This window comes from Pristis pectinata, chromosome 1 (genome assembly GCF_009764475.1).
Source record: "Pristis pectinata isolate sPriPec2 chromosome 1, sPriPec2.1.pri, whole genome shotgun sequence".
Classification (NCBI taxonomy): Eukaryota; Metazoa; Chordata; class Chondrichthyes; order Rhinopristiformes; family Pristidae; genus Pristis; species Pristis pectinata.
Window position 1 is genome coordinate 63,672,290 of NC_067405.1, and position 26,390 is coordinate 63,698,679.

The following is a 26,390-nucleotide window of genomic DNA, read 5'->3' on the forward strand; positions in this document are numbered from 1 at the left end:
CCAACCAACTTTAAACTTGTACTATAATACTTCCACAGTGTTTTATAAAAAAGGTTATATTATGATAATGGAGGCCTAAAAGCTTATTTTGTGTTTTTGTTTCTGCTCCGCTCAAACATTATAAAGCCAACAGGCTAGAAGAATTTCCACCAGACCTATATTTGCCTTTTAGGACATAGAACATTACAGCACAGGAACAGGCCCTTTGACCCATGATGATCATGCCAACCATGATGCCAATCCAAACTGATCCTATCTGCTTGCAGGTGGTCTATATTCATGCTTTCCCTGTCTGTCTAAATGCCTCTTAAACATTGCCATTGTTTCTGCTTCCACCACATCCCCTGGCAGTGTGTTCCAGGCACCTACCACTCTCTGTGTAAAAGAAAAAACTTGCTTCATGTATCTTCTCTAAACTTTCCCCCTCTCACCTTAAAGCTATGTTCTCCAGTAATTGACAATTCCACACTGGGGAAAAAGACTCTGTCTACCCTTTCTATGCCTCTCATAATGTTACATATTTCTATCAGGTCGCCCCTCATTGTCCGATGTGCCAGAGAAAATAATTAAAGCCTGTCCAACCTCGTAGTTAATACCCTCTAGTCGAGGCAACCTCCTGGCGAACCTCTTCTCCAATCCTTCCTGTAATGCGGTGACCAGAACTGCACATAATACTCCAAATGCAGCCTAACCAACCTTTTATACAGCTCCAACACGACTTCCTGAACAATCTCAGAAGAGTCCGGATTTTACTTTTTACTTCAGTATTATATACTCATTATGAAGGAGGCTCTTTGACTTTAAACATTAATTCTGTTTCTCTCTCCACAAATGCTGCCTGACCTGCTGAGTATCTCCAGCATTTTCTGTTTTTGTTTCAGTAATTTGCTTTTTTTTTTCACTTAATGGTCAGCAGCATCTGTGGGAAAAGAAACAGTTACTGTTTCAGGTCCGCTATTCTTCAGTGGCAGAGAAGGTGGTGGAGGGATGGGTCGAACAAAGGAAATATCTCTGAAAAGCAAACATTGCTTCTCTTTCACAGGTTGTTTCCAGCAAATATTGTCTCTATTTCGGATTTCCAACTTTTGCAAACTTTGATTTCACCAATATAATTTTAGATGTTCTATCATGCTCAATCAAAAGATAGTCAAGGCGTCTTTTATGTTCTAAGCCAGCCATTGCTAGCCACAGCTAGTTATTGCTAGCCATTCCTGGATTGGATGGATTTAGTTACAAGGCGAGATTGCATAGGTTGGGATTGTTCTCATAGGAGGCTGAGGGGTGAATTTACAGAATTTTATCAAATTATGAGGGACATAGATAAGGTGGATCGTCAGTTTTTTTTCCAAGACTAAGGGAGTCTAAAACTTGAGGATGTAGGCTTAGGGTGAGAGGGAAAAGTTTAAAGGAGATGTGGGGGGGCAAGTTCTTCATACAGAGGTGGTAGAGGCAGGTACAATTACAACATTTAAAAGACATCTGGACAGGTACATGGGTTAAAAAAAAAAGTTGAGATGGGTAAAATCAGGAAAATGGGATTAGCATAGATAGGCCTCTTGGTCGGCATGGACAGGTCAGGATTAAGGACCTGTTTCTGTGTTGTATGACTCTATAACTATGACTTTCTGGGCTATTGTTAAAACCCTCATTAATTTATATGCTATCAGTTTACTAAAGCTCATTCTTGAACTTTTATGTTGAAAGATTGTCAAAGAATTTGGTATTTCGGTGAGATGTATTTAAAGAAACTCTTTTCATGGTCAGGAAGTTCAGTAACTGGAAGGAATGGAGGAAAGCTGGTGAAAATTGTTTTAATTTAGCAGATGGATGTGATCAGAACTGTGTGACCTTTTTTCTTACATGATATATCACCTCCAATTTGCTATCCCCATTTGATTAAAAACATCTTTCATTAGGGAAGTGGCTACTTTCCATAGGAGCCTGAATAATCTCAGTTTGATGACCATGAAATATGGACATGTGTTCTTTCTTGAAGGTGACCATGTCTCTGATGTCAGCTGGCATGTCCTTGTCTTCCCAGAAGTGAGAGATTAGGCTGTGAATTTGCGTCTGAAGTTCCTTTCTGCAATATTTTCAGCAAAGATGCCTTCTGCTCCTGAGGCGTGTTGTATTTCATTTAATCTGGTCCAGTCTCAGCACCACCATTGACCAACTTCGTTCCTGGTGTCATCAAGTTAATATGTTCTGTATACAAAGCACCAATGCCACTCATGGCTTCTTTGAACAATGCGCCCTTCCAAGTGCAACACACAAAAAGTTGGAGGAACTCAGCGGGTTAGGCAGCATCTATGGAGGGAAATGGACAGTTGATGTTTTGGGTTGAGATCTGTTACCTGGACCCGAAACATCGACTGTCCATTTCCCACCAAAGATGCTGCCTGACCTAGTGAATTCCAACCATGCTGGAAGGATTTGATGTGGAGGGTGCTTCTCATTGCTAGCCAAGCGAAGTCTTAGTCTTGGCGCTTGTTGGTGAGTTCTGCTGGTGAGGCATTCTGCCAATGTGGTTGGTTTTGACAGTGTGGCTTTTTCAACGAGTTGCTAGGTTTTCTGTGCTTTTTCTACCCACCATCTTTTCTTTAGGTCATGGGTTTTTGTTGGAGCTTGGTCTTTGGATGCATGTAAAGTTGTTTTTATTCACCTTGCGGAGTGATGTTTTCAATCCAAGAACACTCTGACTTTGTATATTCTGGTAGAGAGGTCAAGGGTCTGATGTTTCACTGATGCTGATTAGGGTGGAGTGCAGAGATGTCCAGTCAGAGTCACAGAGTTATAAAGCACAGAAAATGGGCCCTTTGGCCCAACTTGTCTAGGCCAACCAAGGTGCCTATCTGAGCTAGTCCTATTTGTCTGCATTTGGCCTGTATCCCTCTAAACCATTTCCATCCATGTACCTGTCCAAAGGTCTTATAAACATCGTAATTGTACTTGCCAGTGGCAGTTTGTTCCATATACATACCAACACCTGTGTGAAGACGTTGCCCCTCAGGTCCCCTTTAAACTTTCATCCTCTCATTCTTAAACCTATGCCCTTTGGTTTTAGACTCACTTACCGTGGGGAAAAGAAACTGTGGCTATCGGCCCTATCTATGCCCCTCGTGATTTTATAAACCACTATCAAGTCACCCCTCAGCCTCCTCCTCTTCCAGCGAAAACCGTTCCAGCCTATCCAGTTTCTGCTTGTAACTTAAGCCCTCCAGTCCTGGCCACATCCTTATGAATCTTTTCTTCACCCTCTCTAGCTTAATCACATTCTTCCTTTAGTATGGCAATCAGAACTACACACAACACTCCAAGTGCGGTCGCACCGACATCTTGTACAGCTGTAACACGATGTTCCGACTCTTGTAATCTATGCCTTGATTGATAAAGGCAAGCATACCATACACCTCTTTGCCACTCTGTCTAACTGTGTTGCCACTTTCAGGGAACTATGTATGTGTACCCCTTGGTCCCTCTGTTCTACAACACTCCTCAGAGTCCTGGCATTCACAGTGAACACCCTCCCCTGGTTTAACTTCCCAAAATGCATCACTTTACACTTGTCTGAGTTAAATTCCATCTGAATTTCCTTTGCCCACTGTCCCAGTTGATCTGGGTCCTGTTGTACCCTCAGAAAATATTCTTCACTGTCCACTACACCACTTATATTGGTGTCATTCACAAACTTTCTAATCATGCCACCTACATTCTAATCCAAATCATTAATATACCTGACAGACAAAGCAGGACCCAGCACCGATCCCTGTGGCACACTACTCATCACAGGCCTCCAATCTGAAAAAACAACCCTCCACCACCGCCTTCTGACTCCTTCCACCAAGCCCATTTTGTATCCAGCTGGCTAGCTCACCCTGGATCCCATGTGATCTCGCCTTCCAGGCCAGCCTGCCATGAAGGATCTTGTCAAAGGCCTTGCTTATAGTCCATGTAGATAACGACTACCACCCTACCCTCGTCAATCCTCTTGCACCTCTTCAAAAAAAAAACTCAAATTCATGAGACATGACTTCCCATGCATAAAACCATGCTGATCAACCTAATCAGTCCTTGCCTTTCCAAATGCTGGTAGATCCTGTCTCTCAGAATCCCCTCCAGTAACTCTCCTATCGCTGATGTTTGGCCGATTGACCTGAAGTTCCCTGGCTTGCCCTTGCCGCCCTTCTTAAAGGCAAAACAGTTTTCCGGTACTTTACTCGTGGACAAGGATGATACAACAATCTCTACCAGGGCCCCAGCAATTTCTTCGCTTGCTTTCCACAATGTCCTAGGATACACTTGATCAGGCCCCAGGGATCTATCCACCTTTATGCTTCTCAAGACTGCCAACAGCTCTTCTTGTGTATTGTCAATAAGTTTCAGGATTTCACTTTTCTCCTCTTAAACTCACCAGCTTCCATGACCTCCATGGTAAATACAGATGAGAAGTATTCATTTATGACCTTGCCCATCTCCTGTGACTCCACACAGAGATGACCACACTAATCCTTAAGAAGACCTGTTCTCTCCCAAGTTACCATTTTGCTCTTTATTTATAAAATCTTGTAGGATGCATTGCATTTGGTGCCTATTCCTCTGAACCTTTCCTATACATGTACCTGTCCAAATGTCTTTTAAATGTTTTAATTGTATCTGCCTCTACCGTTTCCTCTGCCACCTTGTTCTACATACCCATCACCCTCTGTGTGGAAAATGTTGCCCTTTGGGTCCCCTTTAAATTTTTCCCCTCTCACCTTAAATCTATGCCCTCTAGTTTTAGACTCTGCTATCATAGGGAAATAGACTGTGACCATTCATCTTATCTATGCCCCTCATAATTTTATATACATCTATAAGGTCACCCCTCAGCCTCCTACGCTCCAGAGGAAAAAAGCCGCAGCCTATGCAGTCTCAACTGCTCCAGTCCCAGTTCCATCCTTGTGGATCTTTTCTGGCCCCCTTTCCAGCTCAATGACATCCTTTCTGTAATGAGGTGATCAGAACAGTTCACAACACTCCAAGTGCAGTCTCATCAGCATCTTGTACAGTTGTAACATGATGTCCCAATTCTTGTACTCAGTGCCCTGACCAATGAAGGCAAGTGTGCCAAACACCTTTGTTTTATTATTTATTCACAGAAAAGTGGAAAGATGTAATCAAAAGAACCCATCAGCCTGTCCTTTGATTGAACAGTACTCCAAATACCATCTTTACCTTCCCTCTGCTATTGAAATCGTAGTCTTTTAGTGTGAGTAAATATATAAATCAAACCAGGTCTTGCAAATATCAACCATTCTTCAGTGTTTTATCCAGTTAGTTTTCTCTGTTTCCGTCACCCTATGGAGTGTTATCCTGTGAGTACAGTTGTTGTTGGTGGAAGCCTAGTTTTTCAGTGGAGAGAGCTCGAATAATATCAAGAGCTCTGGATATAGATCAGGCTTTAGACTGCATGCTCTTGGGCATGAATGGTGGCAGTATGACATCGCTGGCTTACAAACTGCAGCAAGGGTACTGGAGAAGGTGAATGGTTGGATAATGAATACTGTTATGAATTGTTGGATAATGAATACTGGGGCGTGTGGGAGAACAGGAGATTCGTGTTCCTTGGAACTACTTCCATGCAATTTCCAGGTTAGGAGCATTTTCAAATTGTGCCTTGTGCCAAAAACAACTTAATTTTGATGCCTGCCTCAAGCAAGGAAAGGAACAAATTCATTGTGTCAGTGGATGAATGTTGTGGATCAAGAAGCTGATAAAGCTCAACAATATGGTAATTTTTCTACAACCAAAGGCTTTCAAGAAAAGCTAAATGCTTAACTGCTCCACCATTTTATCTGTTGCCTGCCATGAATACAGTGGCATCTTTGTGCCATGTATTCATTTTTCATCAATGAAAGGAATTATGAACTGTGTTTTAGGGGGATGGGTTGAGATCCTGCATAGCATGCATGTTTCTGAGAACTAGCACCCTTGTACCAAAGTGAACATCATCAAAATGTCAACATTAGGGATTAATCTGAAAATCCTTCATAAATAAAATAGGTAAGCATCTCAGTACAACAGGGAACCTTTAAACAGTCCTTTTCAGGAGTGAAAGTTGCATGAATATGATTATCTCGTGCTTATTCTGAGAAGGAGGTAAGTAGCATATTCCGCTGATTGAAAGCAAGGTCTATTTGTGTATTGTGTGCCTGCAACTGTAGCATGTTGCCAAATGCAGACTTCCTAATCTTGGCAAACTTCTTTGGGTTGATGAATTCTTTTCCTTATCAGGAAGGGTGAACTTTACTGCAGACATTTCTTCTCCCACAGACGAAATTGAAACCTGGTGGGATTAGCAGAACTCTAACATTTATAAATTTTGATCTATTTCCCACGCTCAATCCATTTAGTAAATCCAACAATGAGAGCAACAAGTCGTATTTACTTAGCACCTGAAATATTAAAGAATATCCTAGGGTGCTTTACAGAAGTGTTATCAAACAAACTTGATATCAAGCTGTTTAAGGAGATATCAGTACAGATGTCCCACTCCTTGGTCAAAGGATCTTAAACCACTCTATAATTTGGTGGGGGGGGGGGGTGGGTGTGGAATAAAAGACAAAAAGGCAGAGAAGTTTAGGAAAGTAATTCCAGAGCTCAGGGCTTTGGCAGATGAGGGCATGGCCATCATTGGTGGAGCAATTAAAGTTGGTACTGGTCAAGAGATCAGAACTAGAGGCATTCTTTTCTCTCTCCTCCTAATCCACCCAGGTGCTCTTGGCACACCCCCTTCTTTCCACCTATTGCTCCTGCACACCCCTCTCCCTCACCTCTTTATACTGGCTGTCTACCCTTTACATTCTCAGTCCTGAAGCAAGGTGTCAACCCAAAATGTCAACTCGCCCCTTGCCTCCGCAGATGTAGCCTGACCCATTGAGTTCCTCCAGCAGCTTGAGTTTTGGAGGACATTTTTGAGGGTTATATGCCTAGAATAGATTACAGAAACAGGGAGAAATGAAGCAAAGGATGGTTTTGAAAAAGGAATGAAGACTTTAAAAATGTTGGATGCTTAAATAGGAATTGATGCAGATCTGCAAGCACAGAATTAATGGGTAAACAGGTATCAGAATCTCAAAAGCAAAATATCACAGATGTTGAAAATTTGAAATAAAAACCAGAAAACGTTGGAAATCTTAACAGGTTAGACAACACCAATGGAACAAATTCAATTCATATCACAGACTGATGTTCTTTTATCAGAAGTGGAAAAAGTTAGGGATAAAGAAGTTTTAAAATACAGAGAAAGGAAACTGAAGGAGAGAACTGTGTAAGATTATATGGAACACTAGTCCAATGAATCTCAATGTAAGCTTGAGGAACAGAGCCTCATCTTTTGATGAGGGCTTTTGGACTTGACATGGAATTCCACAATTTCATACAAAGAGTGGTTATTGACAACAGCATATCAGCCATATTGACAACAGCATATCAGTTGGAATAACGTATGATGCACAGCTAACAATCTATTGCAGAGCACTTAAAGTCAGTTTAGTCAGAAAAGTGTCTACTTAAAGAGTTGTGGAAACAGGAACTACAGAAATTCCCAACCAAAGGAAAGTAATTTCTCCAGCAAAAATGTCATGAGTGCAGGGCAGCCATATATATAGGTTATGTGTATAAAGCCAAATGCAGCCATCTGCAGCATTATAGTTGTCAAGCCTTACTGATGGGGTGATTACCCAATCATACTCATTATACTTGACTGCTTCTACAACTCCCATTTACACCTTATCTAGACCTATCTTTTACTTGTATACTTGTACTGTTAGCATCCTCCTTAAACATGAACCCATCAACCATTTTATCATTTAATCCCTGCTGATTCTGCTCCATCATTGATCATGCATCTATAGTTCTATCCTCTGCTTTGCCCTTCCTCTGCATTGTATAGCTTGCTTATCTTTAACTTTTTCCAGTTCTGTTGGAAGATCTTTGAACTGAACATCAACTCTGCTTTTCTCTCCACATTTGTTGCCAAGCCTCTTGAACATTGTTTTTATCATGGCAGCATTGTAGGACTTTGTTGCTACAGTTTATACACAGGATTTGTTTATGGGGAAAGAATTATAAGGCTATTATTGAGGCAGCAATAATTAATCATTAAAATATTGAAATTTTTATGGGGCAAAATAATGTTCCAGACATCTAAGTTTTTAATTGATTAAATTTTATTTAAATTTTATCTAATTAAAATTAAATAAAATTTTAACTAAGTCTAAACACCAGTTTTTAACAGCATAAAGACTAAAACCTGCACTTTATTTATAGACAGTAACAGCATGTGTATTGCATGGTATAATGGTTCAGTCCTTCCAAGACAGATGTGAGATCAGTGATATTGTATACCAACTATAGAATTACATTCAGAGTTTAATGGGAATCTGAAGACAACAAATTCCTAGAACTTATCTCCTTTAATGCCATTTTTTGTGCTATTTAATCAGTGGTAGATCACACTAACCATGATTTTTGGGTGAAATAGCTGTGGAGTATGCAGTGAGAATGCTGCCTGAGAACTGAAGTGGGAGGTGACAGTGCCTCCTTGGCCCAAATCTACATGACTGGTAACCTCTCAGGACACTCCATAGACAATGGTGCAAAGATCTGCTGGCACCCAGACTGCTTTACCATTGTTTCAACCTCCAGATCTGGAGATGTTGAGTCACAGAAGTCTTCTCCCTGATGTGTTTACTTCTCTCTTTGAGGATAGCTCTCTGCTGTCTCAGCAGATGATAGGTGTTTGAGTTGAGGAGGCATATTGCTTCTCCTGCAAAAGACAAACAAGTTGCTGCATGCTATGAATTCTACTCCTGCAGGAGTGATGGCAGATGGAATTTAATCCGGACAATTTGAGAGGTAATGCACTTTGGGAGGTCAAGTTCTGGTAGGAAATATAGAGTAAATGGCAGAGAACTTGGGAGTATCGATATACAGAGAGACCTTTGGGTGCAAGACTATAGCTCCCTGAAAGTGGTGACACTGGCGGATAGAGTAGCGATAAAGCTATTTCCCATGTTTGCCTTCATAGGCTGAAGCATTGAATATAAGAGTTGCAATGTTATGTTTCATTTGTTCAAAACATTGGCTAGACTACCACAGAGTACTGTGTACAATTCTGGTTGCCACACAACAGGAAGGATGTGGTAGCAGTAGGGAGATTTGAGCGTGAAAGATCAGTATTTATATTGGAGTAGGGTTCACCTTGACATATCTCGCAAGGTTGTGATTCTTTTTGGCATTTCTCCATGGTGCATTGATTCTCATCCCTAACAGCCATGACCACCTGAAGGAAGCTACTACAACCACTTTCATTTAATGGGAATTTGCTGTTGATTATACCACCCATCTTGGTGTCAACAGCAAAGTCACTAATCATGCCAGATACATTCTCATCCAAATCGTTAATAAAGATGATAAACAGCAGTGGACCCAGCACCAATCCATGCTGCACACTACTGGTCACAGGCCTCTAAAATAAAGAACAATCCTCCCTTTGACTTGTCCCACCAAGTCAATTTTGTACCCAATTGGCTAGCTCACCCAGGCTCCCATTTGATCAAACCTTCCGGACCAACCTACCATGCAGGACCTTGTCAAAGGCTTTGCTAAATTCCATGTAGACAAAGTCTATGGCCTTGGTCAATCCTCTTGGTCACCTCTTCAAAAACTCAGTCAAATTTGTGAGATGATATTTCCCAGGCACAAAGCCATGCTGACTATCCCTGATCAGTCCTTACCTTTCCAAATGCCAGCAAATCCTGCCTCTAAGAATCCCTTCCAGTAACTTTCCCGCCACTGATGTCAGGCTCACTGGCCTGTAGTTCCCTGGCTTGGCCAAGCAGCCCTTCTTAAATAAAGGCACAATATTATCCAGCCTCCAGTCTTCTGGTACCTCACCCATAGCTAACGTAGCCATTGAAATTGCCAGGGCCCCAACAATTGTTTTCCTCGGCTTCCCACAATGTCCAATAAAACATTTGATCAGGCCCTGGGGACTCATCTACTTTTATGTGTTTTAAGACCACCAGCATCTCCTTTTTTTTCAATGTGGCTATGTTTTAAGATATTACTATTCTCTTCCCTGAATCCCGTAGCTTCCATGATCTTCTCCATGGTAAATACAGATGAGAAGTATTCATTTTAAGACTTTTCCCATCTGCTGTGGTTCAACACACAGACAACCTCATTGATCCTTTTAAGGGGCCCTATTCTCTCGTTAGTTACTCTTTTGCTGTTAATATACTTATAGAATCTCTTAGCTTTGGCAGACAAGGGAGAATCCTATCTCATGCCCTCTTTTTGCCCTCCTGATTTCACTCTTGTGAACATCTCTATCCCTTATACTCCAAGGGATTCACTCGATCTCAACTGCCTACACCTGACACATGCCTTTTTTTCCTGACCAGAGCCTCAGTATTCCTTGTCAGCCAGGGTTCCCTAATCCTTCCAGCCTTGCCCTTCACTCTTCGTGCTGTCCCTGAGCTCTCCCCCGCTCACATTTAAAAGCCTCCCACTTGACAGACGTCCATTTACCCACAAACAGCCTCTCCCAATCAATCTTTGAAAGTTCCTGTCTAATGCCATCAAAATTAGCCCTGCCCTAATTTAGGACTTTAAGTTGTGGACCAGTCCTACCTTTTTCCATAACTATTTTAAAACTAAAAAAAATTATGGTCACTGTCCCAAAGTGCTCCCCCACTGACACTTCAGCCACTTGCCCAGTCTCATTTCCCAAGTGGAGGTTGAGTGTTGCCCCATTCCTAGTAGATCTATTTGCATACTGCATGAGAAAACTTGAAACTTTCCTGAACACACATAACAAATTCTGCCCCAAGTAATTCCTTAGCACTATTGCAGTCTCAGTGAACATTAGAGAAGTTAAAATCACTTACTATTACAACCCATTGCTTTTATAGCTATATGCAATCCCCCAACATATTTGCTTCTCTAATTCCCACTGACTGTTGGGTGGGGCCTATAGTACAAACCCATCAAAGTGATCACCCCCTTCTTATTCCTGACTTCTACACACATAGCCTCACTGGATGATCCTCCAGGAATGTCCTCTCTAAGTACTGCTGTGATGTTCTCCGTAATCAAAAACATAACTTCTCTCTTACTTCCATCACACCTGTAGCATTTGTATCCTGGAACATTGAGCTGCAAATCCTGCCCATCTCTCAACCATTTTTCAGTAATAGCTGTAATATTCCAGTCCTATGTATGTATCTGTGCCCTGAGTTCATCTGCCTTACCTGTCAGGCTACTTGTATTAAAATAAATAGAGTTTAGCCTATCAGACCTTCCTCACTCCCTGTTCTGCCGAATGAACTTGCTCACACTAACGTCTATATTTGCCTCAACTGCTACACCACTGCTTTGGGTCCCACCCACTGTCAGACTAGTTAAAACCCTCCTGAGTGGCACTAGCAAATCTCCCCACTGGGATATTGGTCTCTCTCCAGTTCAGGTGCAACCTGTTCCTTTCGTACAGGTCACCTCTGCCCTAGAAGAGCTCCCAATGGTCCAAGAATCTGAACCTCTCCCTCTGCACCAACTCCTCAGCCACACATATATTTGCTCTGATTCATAACGTCACTAGCATGTGGCACTGTACTCCAGAGATTACAACCGCTGAAGTCTTGCTTTTTAACCTTCTGCATAATTCCCTATTTTCACTCTGCAGGACTTCATCCCTTTTGCTGTCTATGTCATTGGTACCAATGTGTACAATGACTTCTGGCTGCTCACTGTCCCCCTTGAGAATGTTCTACAACTGTTCAGACCCTGGCACCCAGGAGGCAACATACTATCCCAGAGTCTCATTCGTGGCCACAAAATGTCTGGTGTGTCCCCCTAACGATCGAATCTCCTATCACTGCAACTTCTCTTGTCTCCACCCTTTTCTGCTGTGCATCAGAGCCAGTTGTTGTGTCACAGACCTGGCTGCTGCTGCCGCTCTCCCCTGAAAGGCCATCTCCCCTCCCAACAGTATCTGAAGTGATGTGCTTATTTCTGAGGGGAATGTCCACAGGGAAATCCTGCACTCTCTGCCTACCTCCTCTACCTTTCCTGGTGGTCACCCAACTACCTGCTGCCTGCATCTTGGCAGCACCTCACTAAAGCTGCTGCTTGTGATACCCTCAGCATCATGGATGCTCCTGAGTGAGTCCACTTGCCGTTCCATCGGCTCGTTGCAGTCAGTCAGGAACTGTAGTTGGACGACTTCCCACAGGTGTAGCTGCCATGTGCACTGTGAGTTTCCTTGGTCTCCCACAGAGCAAACGACTACCCTAGCTGTCATCTCAAGCCCACCAAGACTTCAGTGGAAGGTAAAATACCTTACCACTGCTCAGCCTCTTAGCTGAAGCCTCTCAAGACAACGGCTCAGCACTTGTACCTCAAACACAATACTGCAATCTCAACAACAGCCACTCTCACAATGGCTGCTCTGCTGCAGCTCAGCTCAGCTCCTTTTAAATCTTTTCACTGGGATCCATTTACTAGGAATGTTGGGACCAAATAGTAGTTAGGCCTTACCTTGTTCTTTTTCCATAAATTTGTTTTATTCAATTGTTCTCCTTAGATATTTATTATCTGCCCAAAAAATGTTTGGCTATTTTTGTCAGCAGGCTTCAGTCCAGCCAGCATATTGAGTCTGGTTAAGATATTCCATTTGGCAGCTTCCAAGGCTGCTTACTTGATAATGAATTTAACCTCAAATTTAAAATTTGATTTTTATGATAGGTTAGAATTTCAAGAAATGAAATCTGGAAAGTAAAATCGATCTTGATTTCTTGTATAATACATATAACCTTTTCAAAACTTAGGCACAAATATTTTTTTTCAATTCATGCAGGAAGAAGAAGAAGGTTGGAAAATGGCTGAGAGTGATTTCCTTCCAACAGTGGCAGAAGGTCATAAAACATATGAAGGTAGGAAAAATCATTATGCACATGATAACATTTAATGTCATATTTGAATCCATCTCTGCAACCATTAGTGCATACGTTATTGATGATATTGCAGGGATTTTTGAGAACTAAATCGAAACAAATGCCACTATTTAAATCTGTTAATTTCCTCAAGATTTATTATTTTTAAGTTTTCTTTGATATCAACAAACTGGGCAAATAGTCTTAAGTATGGAAAATGGAATTCATTCAGTGAAAGGCAGTGCATTTAAGAGGACAAACAATACAGAGAAATATGCAATAAATGGTTGGTACAGAGATGTGCAGAGAAAGACAAGGATCTTTGAGAGTTTCCTTCCAAATTCCTGAAGACAGAACAGGATGCTAAGGTGGTTAAGAAGGTACACTTGTCTTAATTGTCAGATAAATAATATGTCAGAGCAGAGAGGTTTCTTAGAACTGTGTAAAACATTAGTTTTAAAATTAAAAGTATGAGAGTCTCGGATAGGGTGAATGAAAAATGCCTATTTCCTGAGAAAATAGGTCAATAACAAGGAGACATAAATTTAAGTTAATTGCTCAAAATTAGAGGGAAGTGGGTGGAAAGGTGGTGGGGGTCTGGAGGTTGCTCCCTGGAAGGGTGGTGGAGGCAGAAAGTACTTGAGTGACATTTGATGTGTCATGGCCTATGGAGCTGGTGATTGAGATCTGGGAAATGAGATTAGTTTAAATAGTTTATTTTTGGCTGGTATGAGCACAGTGGGCTGCATTGTGCTGTACTTGTTATGATTTTAAGATTAGTAGAAAATATATTCACAATGTATTAGTTACAACAAACATTTTGCTGTTGCAGTAATGAATATTTCCTTTTAAAGTTGTAAGATGAAACATTAGTTGCGAAACACAACAGCTTGAAAGATTTGTATTGGGTTATCAGCTGCAACAATTCAATCTACAATTTATTGACTGTACCTATTGAGAGTTTCCTCATTATGTCCTTTCTTGGTAATAATATGGTTAACACATTCAGAGTGCCACTGGAGATTTTGAAGGTTGCAGTTTTGCCAACAAAAACTCCATGTATCAATCATGTCATCAGAACAGCATAAAGTAGAGGTTATGTGTTTCATTTTATGGAGCGGAGAGGAGGGAAAATAAATCAGCAGGCAAAATTGTCAGCCTGACTTGGCATCCTTTTCATAGCCAAATTAAGAATATGATTGCTGATATCAATTTCTCACTCTCTGAGTTTGAATAAAATGCACAAGTATTTCAAATGTTTTTTTTCTGCACTAGAACCAGCAGTCCGAGATGAAGAAAAAACATGTGTCATATCCCAGGATTTTTCTTATCTCCTTTCCTTCTCAGGATCAATTTTGCTTCATTGTGGTGGTATTAATCACAGTGAGAATTAAATTGGATAATCCCCAAAATCAGGCTTGGATATTATGATACTTGACTGACCTGTAGGCAAGATAGCAAAAGCACTGTTCTAAATGATGGCTGCACTCAGCCAGTGTAGCCCGTGTTGCAGAGTGGCTGCAACATCAGTGGGTGATGTGGGGAGGTGCAGGGTGGTGAGGCAATATAGAAATTGCATATTTATTCTTAAAGGAAGCCTAAAGCTCTTAAAGTGGAGCTGCTTTATAGCTGTAAGAAGTGATCAGAGGCCTTTAAAAATTGAATCTTGACTGTGATATTTTAAGAAATGGCTAACCATACCAGAGAATGTGAACTCTTTAATAACACAAAATGTGGAGAGAAGGGGACATCTGTTTCCATAGAAGAGTAGGAGGCATTCTGCTTCTAATCAAAGAAGGCAGGAGGAGAATATTGGCAGTGTAACTTCAAGAATGTAAGTATAACACAAGAGAAGCTTAAGAATCAAACACCAGCTGTCAAGGTGAATAAGGTGACTCTCACAAAGAGCATCTGATTACCAGCTGTACCTCGAGCATCTCCCTCTTCTTAATTCAGGAAACTCCCATCACTCAATTAGCAACAATGTATAATCGAACTCTAAAATTCACGTTTTACCTCATCACATACTCGGTCCTTTTGCAAACCTCCCATCCATAACTCTCAGCTTACACACACTGGCATGATGGCTGTAAAGCCCAGAAATATTGCAGAATAATAAGGAACACATCCACAGTGAGAGGTGGTCATACATAACTGGAAACACTTGGCAAGAGCTGAAGAGGAAAAGACTACCTGGATGTTTTTACTGCCATTGAAGAGATGGGGCTAGCCATTACAGATGGGGTATCACTGAGGCTGTGTCTATTTGTGGAATTGGAGAGGTGGATAGTGAGGTCTTCTCTCTTATCTTCCAATTTTTACTGTGTTCTACAGTTTTTTCTGACTTACAAGCTCTGGTGAAGTAATTCTGATACCCAAGAATTAGGCCCTTCCCAATTAGAGGAGGAATAAGAAAGTGAAGATGAGATAAACATTGAGGATGAAGGGATACCAACGTTAGACTTACAGCCCACAACTCAGACATTGGTACTGCTTTTACATTAGAGGTTAAGGTAGTGGAGAGATCTTCACTTGGTAAGCCATCGGATGTGTGGACAGGAATAAGGTTTGAGGAAATAATAGCCCAGAAGTCAGTTTCCTGGGAATGCACTTATACAGAAGTTCATCCAAATGAAAATCCTGAAGCAGGCCATTCGTCTCGCCATGTCCACATCAACCATGTTCCTAATTTAGAGCCAGATGAAGGTTTTGATGTTGTAGGCTACAAAAGCAGGATTCTGGGTATAGACAGCCAAATATTTGGTGCAGTCAGAAGCTCACCAGAAAGTCTGTGCATAATGATGGGAAACCTATCTTACGCACAGGACATTGGCTGAGATTTAAGTCAATGCTTTCTAGCATTAGTAAACCTGTGGAATCTACAATGATGCAGCATTTAATGGCTGATGCCACAACTTGCATTGTATTTCAAACAACTTTCCTAGAATTATATATCATACATAGTACAGAAACTAGTCACTTAAGCTAACCAGCCCTTCTCATGTTTATGCTCCACCCGAGTCTCTTCCCTGTTACAGGATGGATGCAAGTATCCTGACACTACATGCAGTCTAATATGTTTAACAACTGTAGGTCTTTCCAAAATTCAAATAAACTGCATCTTCTGCAGTGCCCAAGGCTATTTTCTCCATCTCTTCAAAGAATTCAATGAGATTAGAAAAATAATATTTCTAAAAATAATAATAACAAAGTCCATGTTGTTCATTCATTAGTTTTGGGTGCTATTCTTGTTTTCATTTGTCTGTTTTTGCCTTTATTAGGGATCAGAATCAGGTTTATTATCACTGACATATGTTGTGAAATTTGTTGTTTTGTGGCAGCAGTACAGTGCAAGACATTAAAAATTACTCTGAGTTACAAAAATAAATAGTGCACAAAAGGAACAACGAGGTAGTGTTCATGGACTGTTCAGAAATCTGATAGTGGAGGGGAAGGAGCTGTTCCTGAAACGTTGAGTTTGGGTCTTCAGGCTCCTGTACCTCCTCCCTGATGGTAGTAACGAGAAGAGGGCATGTCCCGGATGGTGAAGGTCCTTAATAATGAATGCTGCCTTCTTGATGCACCGCCTCTTGAAGATGTCCTCAGTGGTGGGGAGGGTTGTGCCTGTGATGGAGCTGGCTGAGTCTATACCCTCTGCAGCCTCTTGCGATCCTGTGCATTGGAGCCTCCATACCAGGTGGTAATGCAACCAGTCAGAATGCTCTCCACTGCACATCTATAGAAATTTGTAAGAGTCTTTGGTGACATACCAAATCTCCTCAAACTCCTAATGAAGTAAAGCCACTGGCCTGTGTGATTGCTTCAATGTCTTGGACCCAGGGTAGATCCTCCAAGATGTTGAAACCCAGGAATTTGAAGCTGCTCACCCTTTCCACTGCTGACCCCTCAATGAGGACGTGTGTGTTTTCTCGACTTCTCCTTCCTGAAGTCCACAATGAATTCCTTGGTCTTGCTGACATTGACTGAGAGGTTGTTGTTGCAACACCACTCAACCAGCTGATCTATCTCACTCCTGTATGCCTCCTCATTGCCACCTGAGATTCTACCAACAACAGTGGTGTCATCAGCGAATTTATAGATGTCGTTTGAGCTGTGCTTAACCGCACAGTCATGAGTGCAGAGAGAGTAGAGCAGTGGGCTGAACACGCATCCTTGAGGTGTGCCTGTGTTGATTGTCACCGATCCGCACTGTCTGTGGTCTCCTGATAAAGAAGTTGAGGATTCAGTTGCAGGGGGAGGTACAGAGGCCCAGGTTTGGAAGCTTGTTGATCGTCTTTATTAGGGATTACATTATTTTTCCTTCCACTAAAGCATAACTGTCTGGTCTGTAGCTACCTGGACAATTTCTTATTTCCTTCTTAAATGGAGTATCATGTTAGGAATCTTCCAGTGCTCTGGCATTACACTATTTCCCAGTAAATTACTGAAAATGTAATAAGTGTCTCTGCTGCCACTTCTACAGATTATTTTGGTGTGCTATGTAATCAATTTGAACTCGCCCCTTTCAGTTTAGTTTATTAATTTGATCTTTCTTTTGCTATATTTCTAATCTGTTGTTCACCTGGCCTGTATTGTGGTTAAATCCTGAAGCAAGGCAATGAATTAATACTTCTGCTATTGTATCATTATTGCCAATAGATTTTTGTTTTATCTTCTCTCTCTCTTAGTGACCTAACACCCACTCTGACTTTGTTTTTTTTTGTTAATGCACCAGTTATATATTATTTTGCTTCATGCTACTTGATAATTTAACTGCATGGTTCCTTTTGCTATTTATTTATTATTCTTTTTGATCTCTAACACTTTATATTCTCATGTCATTCTCTCCCCTATTGTCCATGCAATTGTTGTAGGCCTTTTTCCTTCTCCTCAATTTTCTCTTGTGTATTTATGATGGGATTTTTGCAGTGAACAGTTTGCTTTGTTTAACAGTTTATATTTGTATGGATCTTCATTGGGTGCCATTTTAAATGAATGCCATTTCTGTTCTGTATCAATATTTACAAATATTTTGGTTTCTTTTGTCTTTTTTGATTTCAGCATCTCAAAACCAGCTCTTCTTCTAACTTATTACACTGGTCTTTGTCCTATTTAAGTCCTCAGTTATTTTCTTAAATATGTATTAGATTATAGGCAGTCCCCAGGTTACATAGGCTTGCATTCCTAAGAACTGTCCATAAACTTACTTTTCTCCTTCCTGATGTACTATTTCAGTTTCTCTCAGTACGCATCGCACTGCTGTCCATTTTCTATAAGCAACCCATATCGTACCCAGGACTGATGCAGGGTTTTGACTGGAAGTGTTGACAATTCCGTTCAACCCACTGAGTTCCTCCAGCAGATTGTTTGTTGCTTCAGAAAAATAAAGTTGATGTTTCAATTCAGTTACCTTTCAGCAGAGCTTTGCTCACTCGAGACTCTTGTCTACTCACTCTACACTCATGACTGCATGGCTAACACAGCTCAAGTACCATCTATAAATTTGCTGATGACACCACTGTTGTTGGCAGAATCTCAGATGGCGACAAGGAGGCGTACCAGAGTGAGATAGATCGGCTGGTTGAGTGGTGTCGCAACAACAAACTCACACTCAACGTCAGCAAGACCAAGGAATTCATTGTGGACTTCAGGAAGGGGAAGTCTGGAGAAGGCACACCAGTCTTCATTGAGGGGTCAGCGGTGGAAAGGGTGACCAGCTTCAAGTTCCTGGGCGTCAGCATCTTGGAGGATCTATCCTGGGCATAACACATTGATGCAATCTTGAAGAAGGCACACCAGCGGCTCTACTTCATTAGGAGTTTGAGGAGATTTGCTATGTCACCAAAGACTCTTGCAAATTTCTACAGATGTGCGGTGGAGAGCATTCTGACTGGTTGCATCACAGTCTGGTATGGAGGCTCCAATGCGCAGGATTGCAAGAGGTTGCAGAGGGTTGTAGACTTAGCCAGCTCCATCACGGACACAACTCTCCCCATCATCAAGGACATCTTCTTTGAGAGGCAGTGCCTCAAGAAGGCAACATCCATCACTAAGGACCCTCACTATCCAGGACATGCCCTCTTCTCATTACTACTATCGGGGAGGAGGAATAGGAGCCTGAAGACCCACACTCAGCGATTCAGGAACAGCTTCTTCCCCTCCACCATCAGATTTCAGAATGGTCCATGAACACTACCTCATTATTCCTTTTGTTTTGCACTATTTATGTATTTTGTAATTTATAATAACTTTGTGTCCTTGCACTGTACTGCTGCCACAAAACAACAAATTTCACAACATACAATTCAATGATAATAAACCTGATTCTGATTCTAGATCTGATCATCGCTAACTGCTGATGTGGCATTGCTCCTCTTAAATTTTCCATTGTTCTTATTTACTCTAACCAGCTCCCTTCTGAACTTTGCAACACTGCACTAAGAACCAACCCCACCTACTGAATATTTCCAGCATTTTCCGCTTTTATTTATTATTGTAAACTTTGTAGGATCTCTGTCCTTTTACCCACAATTCCAGACAATTAACTTTGAGGTATTTGAAATTCCTTCGTTAATATGATTGTTATTTCAGTCTTTCTTCTAATTTCCTTCCATATTTCTTCTTTCAACTAACTTTAACTATATGATCGTCTTTAATCTACCCCAATTACTGCAACTCATCCTTTTTTTTCATCTTTTAACACTTTCCATATATATCCACATTCTAATTAACTAACAGCTATGCAATTTTTTATAACATCGTTACTTTTTAAACATACAGCTATTCAACCTTCCATTTCTCATATCTTTCTTTTCTAGATCTGTTAAAGCTTGCACGATTTAATCCCCAATCCTGATTTTTCTTGAGGCATGTTTCAGAGATCTCTATTATTCCAATTTCATGTAATTTTTATTGCTTACTTATCTCTAACTGTATAATGCTACTGTGAAGAGCTGTACAGAAAGCTTTTAATCTCATTTCCTCTCATTGTATTTTTTTACATTCCTGTTCTATAATACGATGTATACTTTAATAAATCATGCCCTAACTTAGCTTATTCTGCCCTATGCTCTTTGTAGTCAATTTCATTCTCCTAGGTTAAACTATCATTGTTGTATCTAAACTCTGTCTGACTCATTTGGAGCCTTTATCAACTCCACTTTTTCTCTTTCTGCTAAGATTCCATATTCTGTTTCCAGTAAAGCCTCCACCTACATTTCTATCCCACAGTTCCCCATATTGGATGGCTTCCTGAGCCATAGTGCCCTTGGTTTGCATTTGTGGTGGGGTGCCTCATGGTTTTCCTTTTGCCCTTACAGGTAGCAAGTACATGACACCTACTGAATGCCATTGGGGAATCTACTACTTAACCTTTGCTAAATTCTAGCCCCCTGACAGTCACAATTTTCTCTTTCCTGAACCAGAACCTATTCTCTTTCCTGGAGTATTACCAAGACCTGCATAACACTAGCCAGAAATTCCACTCCTGCTCTATGTTCCAGGATGTTTCAATTTCACACGTCAGCTCAATGACTGAGCCAGGGTGACAGAGGTCCTACAGCATTCTTTTGGGATTCAGACAGTCTCACTGTCCATTACTCCTTACACAGCAGAACAACATGAACATCTTCAGGTTGAAGAAGGTTCTGTAAAAAGTTTCTGAACTGAAACTTTCAGTCTATTTCTCTTTCCACAGAGTGTGTCCAGTATTTTCTATTTTTATTTCGATTTTTAAAAAAAATTTCAACTACAAATCATGATACCAGCTCAGCTGCAGGCACCTTCTGCCATGTGGGAACTTGGTTCACAGCAATATAACTGCATCTTGCAGAGAAATCTGAATGGTTGAGTTAAACACCTGGGTTTAACTACACATTGCTCTTGGTTGGCCTATGTTTATATTTAAATATATAGCCGGGCAGTCGCATTTCTGACTTGTGAACTGTTCGGGTTATGAACACTTCTCAGGAATGGAACCCTGTCGTAACCCGGGGACTGCCTGTACAATGTAAATCTCCAGTTTTCTTTTCATAGGAGTAGAATCACGCAGTAAACAAAAACATAGTGCCACAAAAGCTAATTTCAAGGCAAGGTAATGTGCTCTTCTTACATCTCTTACAACCTGGTTATTTTTGGGGTTTAACCCCACATAGTTCATGAAAATAGCACTATTAACATGAGACTCTCTTTATAACGGGGAGGGAGGGCAGGAAGTTGTGTACAATGGTGTGAAGGGTTAAATTACACGTGCAAGTGGCAGTAAAACATCTGACACTGTCATCATTTCACACTTCACAAACTGCAACACCTCTGCCCTGAAATTAGGCTTCATAGAAACCCCTAACCTTACTGCAGGTAGTTGAACCTTATTTATATGGGCAATCTTTTTCCAGCAGAATTCCTGAAAAGGTTTTGCAATAGGAATTACAAAATCATTTAGCCATCAGTCATTGCCACTAGTATATCTTTTTTAGCACTGTTTAACATCCAAGTTAAGTAAAATAAATACATGTGGATCTGAGTCTGCTCTCTTAATTCCTGTCTGACAGACTCCTAGGCACAGGTGAGGGATTTGTCAAAGAAAAACTTGTTTCTAATATATAATTTATTTCCAAATGACTAACAAATTTATTAGATGTGGATTAGTGGGAAATATCAGTGTCTAGTCATTATTGCATTCAAGAGTATATGTACTGAATTTGGCCAAGAATTTATAATTTTTGTACTTGCACAAAGAAAGATTGTGAACATCCCATATATATGGATAATCACATAGTGTTACCCTGTCAATGCCACATCTAAACCCATCGTTCCAAAGGGGAAACTGTACACACCCAGTTCATTTTTATTACTGTGTTTGTACAAAGCAAGTATGTATGCCTTTTGCCCTGCATCCGATTCCACACTTGATACCATAACCTCATACTTCCTTATGCCACAAAGGTCATCTGCCCCCATGACAACTTGACAAGGTGGAGGAAGACCCAGCAAGGAAGCTGAGTGTAGCTGCTTTGTGATAACGGAAGTTTTGTTAGGCAGGCAAAACATCTTAGCAAATCTTTGTGGCCGGGTCAATTGACACACACAAATAAATAAGCTAAATAATTAAAACATGCTTTTACTGCATCTTCTTATCTGCATGTTACAGTTCATCCAGTTTTCTTAAGCAATACTATAAAACCAACTTTGAAACATTACGTTCATTGAACAACTTTTCATATGAGGTTGCATGGCAGGGTAGTGTATAAAGGAAAAGACAACAAAATGGAATGCAGTGTGATTTACATTTAGGTCTGTTAAAAGAGGGGAATAATACAGAGACAATCAGTAAGACAGAGAAAGAAAGACTTGAATTTATATAGCAGTTTTCATAACTTCAGGTAAGACTATATCTGCAATACCGTATTGGAGGAAGGATTTGTTTGCATTGATGGTAATATAGGGAATAATCACTAGGTTGATTTCTGAGATGAAGGTTTTATGACGAGAAATTGAGTAGAATGGGTCAAGAATGATGGGTGATCCCATATATACCGTATGTAATTGAGTGCACTTGAAAGAGTAGAAACAGTGAGAATGTTTCCCTTGATGGGGAATATAGAGATTCATAGTTTCAGGATAATGAGGAGGACTTCCTTTTTCACATCCACTTGTGGATCCTTGAAATTCTCTACTTCAGAAAGCTGAGGATTCTGAGTCATGGGGGCTTATCTTCCATTGCCCAAGAATCACCCTCCACCTGCCCCTTTGGCCTCTGGTGCAGTCCTCTGGGAGCCCAGTCCCAGTCCATCTCAGAGTGACTGGGTGTGGCATGAGGACTGTTTTGGTGCACTCACGTGGACTCAGAGAACGGTTTTGATAACCAGTGAAGTGTTAGTTGTCAACATTCACACGCATTCTGTGAGACCCAGGACATGTAATAATAACAAAGATATTAAAGAAGATTACATTTAAAAAGCATATTTACACACTAACAATTACCTAAAATTATTGATGCCAGCTTTTTTAAATAATAAGGATATAACCATTCACCTCCCTCTCAATAAAAGACATCTCTCCATTCATTTGAGTGGGACTGTCATTTTTACACTGGGTCTAAACCTGCAAAGGATCAGTGTGTAGATTTCCTATCCTGAGCTGGAGCCCTGCAATAGATCAGGCTGCTTTGTCGACTCCATAAAACACCTACTGAAACCACATAGGGACAGCCTAGGCCAGGGGGAGATGGACAGAAAATGCTATTTTTTATGGAGGCTACCATCAGCATTGGGTTTATTATCACTGACATATGTCATGAAATTTGTTGTTTTGCAGTGGCAGTGCAGTGCGAGATATAAAAATTACTATAAGTTACCAAAAAAAGGTGCAAATGTGGAATAAAGAGGGAGACTCCATGGGTTCCTGGACCATTCAGAAATCTGATGGCGGAGGGGAAGAAGCTGTTCCTGAAACATTGAGTGTGGGTCTTCATGCTTCTGTACCTCCTCCCTGATGGTAATGATGAGAAGGGGGCACGTCCCGGATGGTGAGGGTCCTTAATGATGGATGTCGGCTTCTTGAGACGCCGCCTCTTCAAGATGTCCTCGATGGTGGGTAGAGTTGTGCCTGTGATGGAGCTGGCTGAATCTACAACTCTCTGCAGCCTCTTTCAATCCTGCACGTTGGAGCCTCCATACCAGGCAGTGATGCAACCAGTCAGAATGCTCTCCACAGTACATCTGTAGAAATTTGCAAGAGTCTTCGAGGAGATTTGGTATGTCACCAAACTCCTAATGAAGTAGAACTGCTGGCATGCCTTATTTGTGATTGCATCAATGTGTTGGGCCCAGGATAGATCCTCTGAGATTTTGACACCCAGGAGCCTGAAGCTGCTCACCCTTTCCACCACTGACCCCTCAATGAGGACTGGTGTGTGTTCTCCAGACTTCCCCTTCCTGAAGTCCACAATCAATTCCTTGGTCTTGCTAATGTTGGGTGTGAGGTTGTTGTTGTTGTTCCAGGTTTCCATTTTTCCAGGTTGCTGCGCCAACCTGAAATACTAAGAACACATCGGTTAGAATTGTTCGTCAGATCCCCCCCTGTAACCAGACTCAACTCAAGTGTCCTTGTTGAAATGTCCAAGGCCCTGGCGGCGGACACCAGGATTTAAACTGAGAGCCGTGTGATATCTCAGGAGGAATCCCTGACTCAACTCCCTCAAAAAAAAACACACGGGGTCCCCTCAAGAGAGTCTTGGTTAAAACCGCCCAGGTCATCACACATATCTCACTCCTGTATGCCTCCTTGTCACTATCTGAGATTTTGCCAACAGTGGTGGTATCATCGGAGTGTAGAGAGAGTCGAGCAGTAGGCTAAGCATGCATCCTGAAGGTGCGCCTGTGATGATTGTCAGCTAGGAGGAGATTTTATTACCTATCTGCGCTGACTGTGGTCTCCTGAAATTAAGGATCCAATTGAAGAGGGAGGTACAGAGGCCCAGATTTTGAAGCTTTTTAATTAATACTGAGGGGATAATGGTATTGAATGTCGAGCTGTAATTAAGTACATAATGTAACTAAGTATATAATGTCAATTAAGTGATTTTTTAGTAATTATTCTAACATAAGGGTGTTTTGAAAACTAATTTGTATACAGAATGATCCCCAAACAATGGTGTTTGATGCTAACTAAGGGCAAACTATTGGCTGACACACTGAGAAGGATGCCTTTGATGAGCTGCATTGTGTTGCCTTTTGAACACAGGTAGTGCTTGAGCACTTAAAATTCTTTTCATTTGAACATAATTGAAGTCTTAACCTTATGTTTTTTGAACTGAAGTGATGGAACCAAGCATTGTGGAAGCCCTGCACTTTCATCCCTCAGGCTGAGCTGGATAGGCTTAATATTAATACGGGTCCTTTATTGACTGAGTCATAAGAAATTATATTGGGAGAAAGGAAATGACAGAAAAATTAAAGACACATTTTGTGTCTGTCTTCACAGAGGAAGACAGAATCACCAAAATAATGGAGAAGAGAATGAATAATTGAGTGCTGATGGAAAAAAAAAACTGGAGAAATTAATGGGACTGAATGTTCTCGGGACTTGATGACCTGCATCCTAAAGATTTGAAACAAAAATTGTATTTGGAGCTGATAGATATATTGGTTGTCATCTTCTAACATTTCACAGATTTTGAAGTGGTTCCCACAGATTGAAAGGAAACAAATGTAACCCCACTATTTAAGAAAGGAGGAAGAGAGAAAATTGGGAACCATAGACCAGTTAGCTTGATGTCAACAATGGGGAGATACCAAAATCTATTCTTAAAGAACTGGTAACAGGGCACCTGCCATGCACAGCAACTCTATTAGCTGCTCCACAGTGCCACCCCAGAAATCAGACCCAGAAGCCAGTGTTCTCTGGAAGCTATGCGGGTTCCTCTTCTGCAAAAGGCTTGTTTAGGTGCTGTACAACTCTATAGCACCTAACAAAGCCATTCCATTTATAATATAAATGCCTCTTCCTCAAACTTTACACATCAAGGGATCACTATCATACTCCTCTAATTCTAAGACAGGGTCTTGATAATTTGTCCTTGAGTTATTTGGAAACAATCTTCAAAAAACTGCAGAACTGATTTGTGCCCATTATTAGACAGCACTGCTCACTAGTAGAACAATGCTCTTCAGGGAACAACATGCATCACGAGGCAAATTTCTGCTGTTAGTTGGGTGTTTTCTCAGAGGTTTTAACTCAGGAAGGAGACCTTAGAGGGGCACATCAAGAAGAAGCAGCACTATTCTAATTACTGGGCATTGTTTCCAAAGAATTTTTTTTGAGAAGATTATTAAAAGATTGTTTCAAAAGGTAGGATTTTGGCAGTAAATAGAGAGGTGATACCATGTTAAAAAGGCATTTCAGAATTTTTGGCCTTGACACCTGAATGCATGGTTGCCATTGTAATGCAATTCTGGGATAATCAAGAGACTACAATTGGACGAGTATAAAGATTCTGGAATATTATAAACCTCAAGGAGATTATGTGATTCCGAAGGGGTGAGGCCTTGAAGGGGTTTTAAAATAAATCCATTATTCAATTGGGAGGCAGTATAAATCATCAAGTATAAGAATGATGTGTGAATAGGATTTTGTGCGATTTAGGATATAGCCGTAAAATAGTCATTAGGAAGAGGGAAAATAGCCAGCAGTGGATTGGACTGAAAGTAATAGAGGCATGGATTAAAGGTTCAATAGTTGTTGAGCTGAGGTAGCAGTAAATTTGGGCAACACCACAGAAGTGGAAAAAGGTGGTATAAGGGATATATCATTAAAACCACTTAGGTCAAAGGTTGTCTTTGGATCAAATATGATACCATGGTTGCAAACAATTTGGTTTAGTTTCAGACAGATGTCGGGGAGGGGGGGTTCAGG

The 26,390-nt window shown here is 40.9% G+C and overlaps 1 protein-coding gene across 2 annotated transcripts in view; it reads left to right on the top strand.

Moving 5' to 3' along the window:
* iqca1 (IQ motif containing with AAA domain 1) overlaps nucleotides 1-26,390 on the top strand; it is a 169,207-nt gene that overhangs the window by 50,668 nt on the left and 92,149 nt on the right. For both annotated transcript variants that reach the window (XM_052018883.1, XM_052018892.1), the window contains exon 9: nucleotides 12,902-12,977. In XM_052018883.1, coding sequence (XP_051874843.1) covers nucleotides 12,902-12,977 — 76 coding nt within the window. The remainder of the gene's footprint in view (nucleotides 1-12,901; nucleotides 12,978-26,390) is intronic.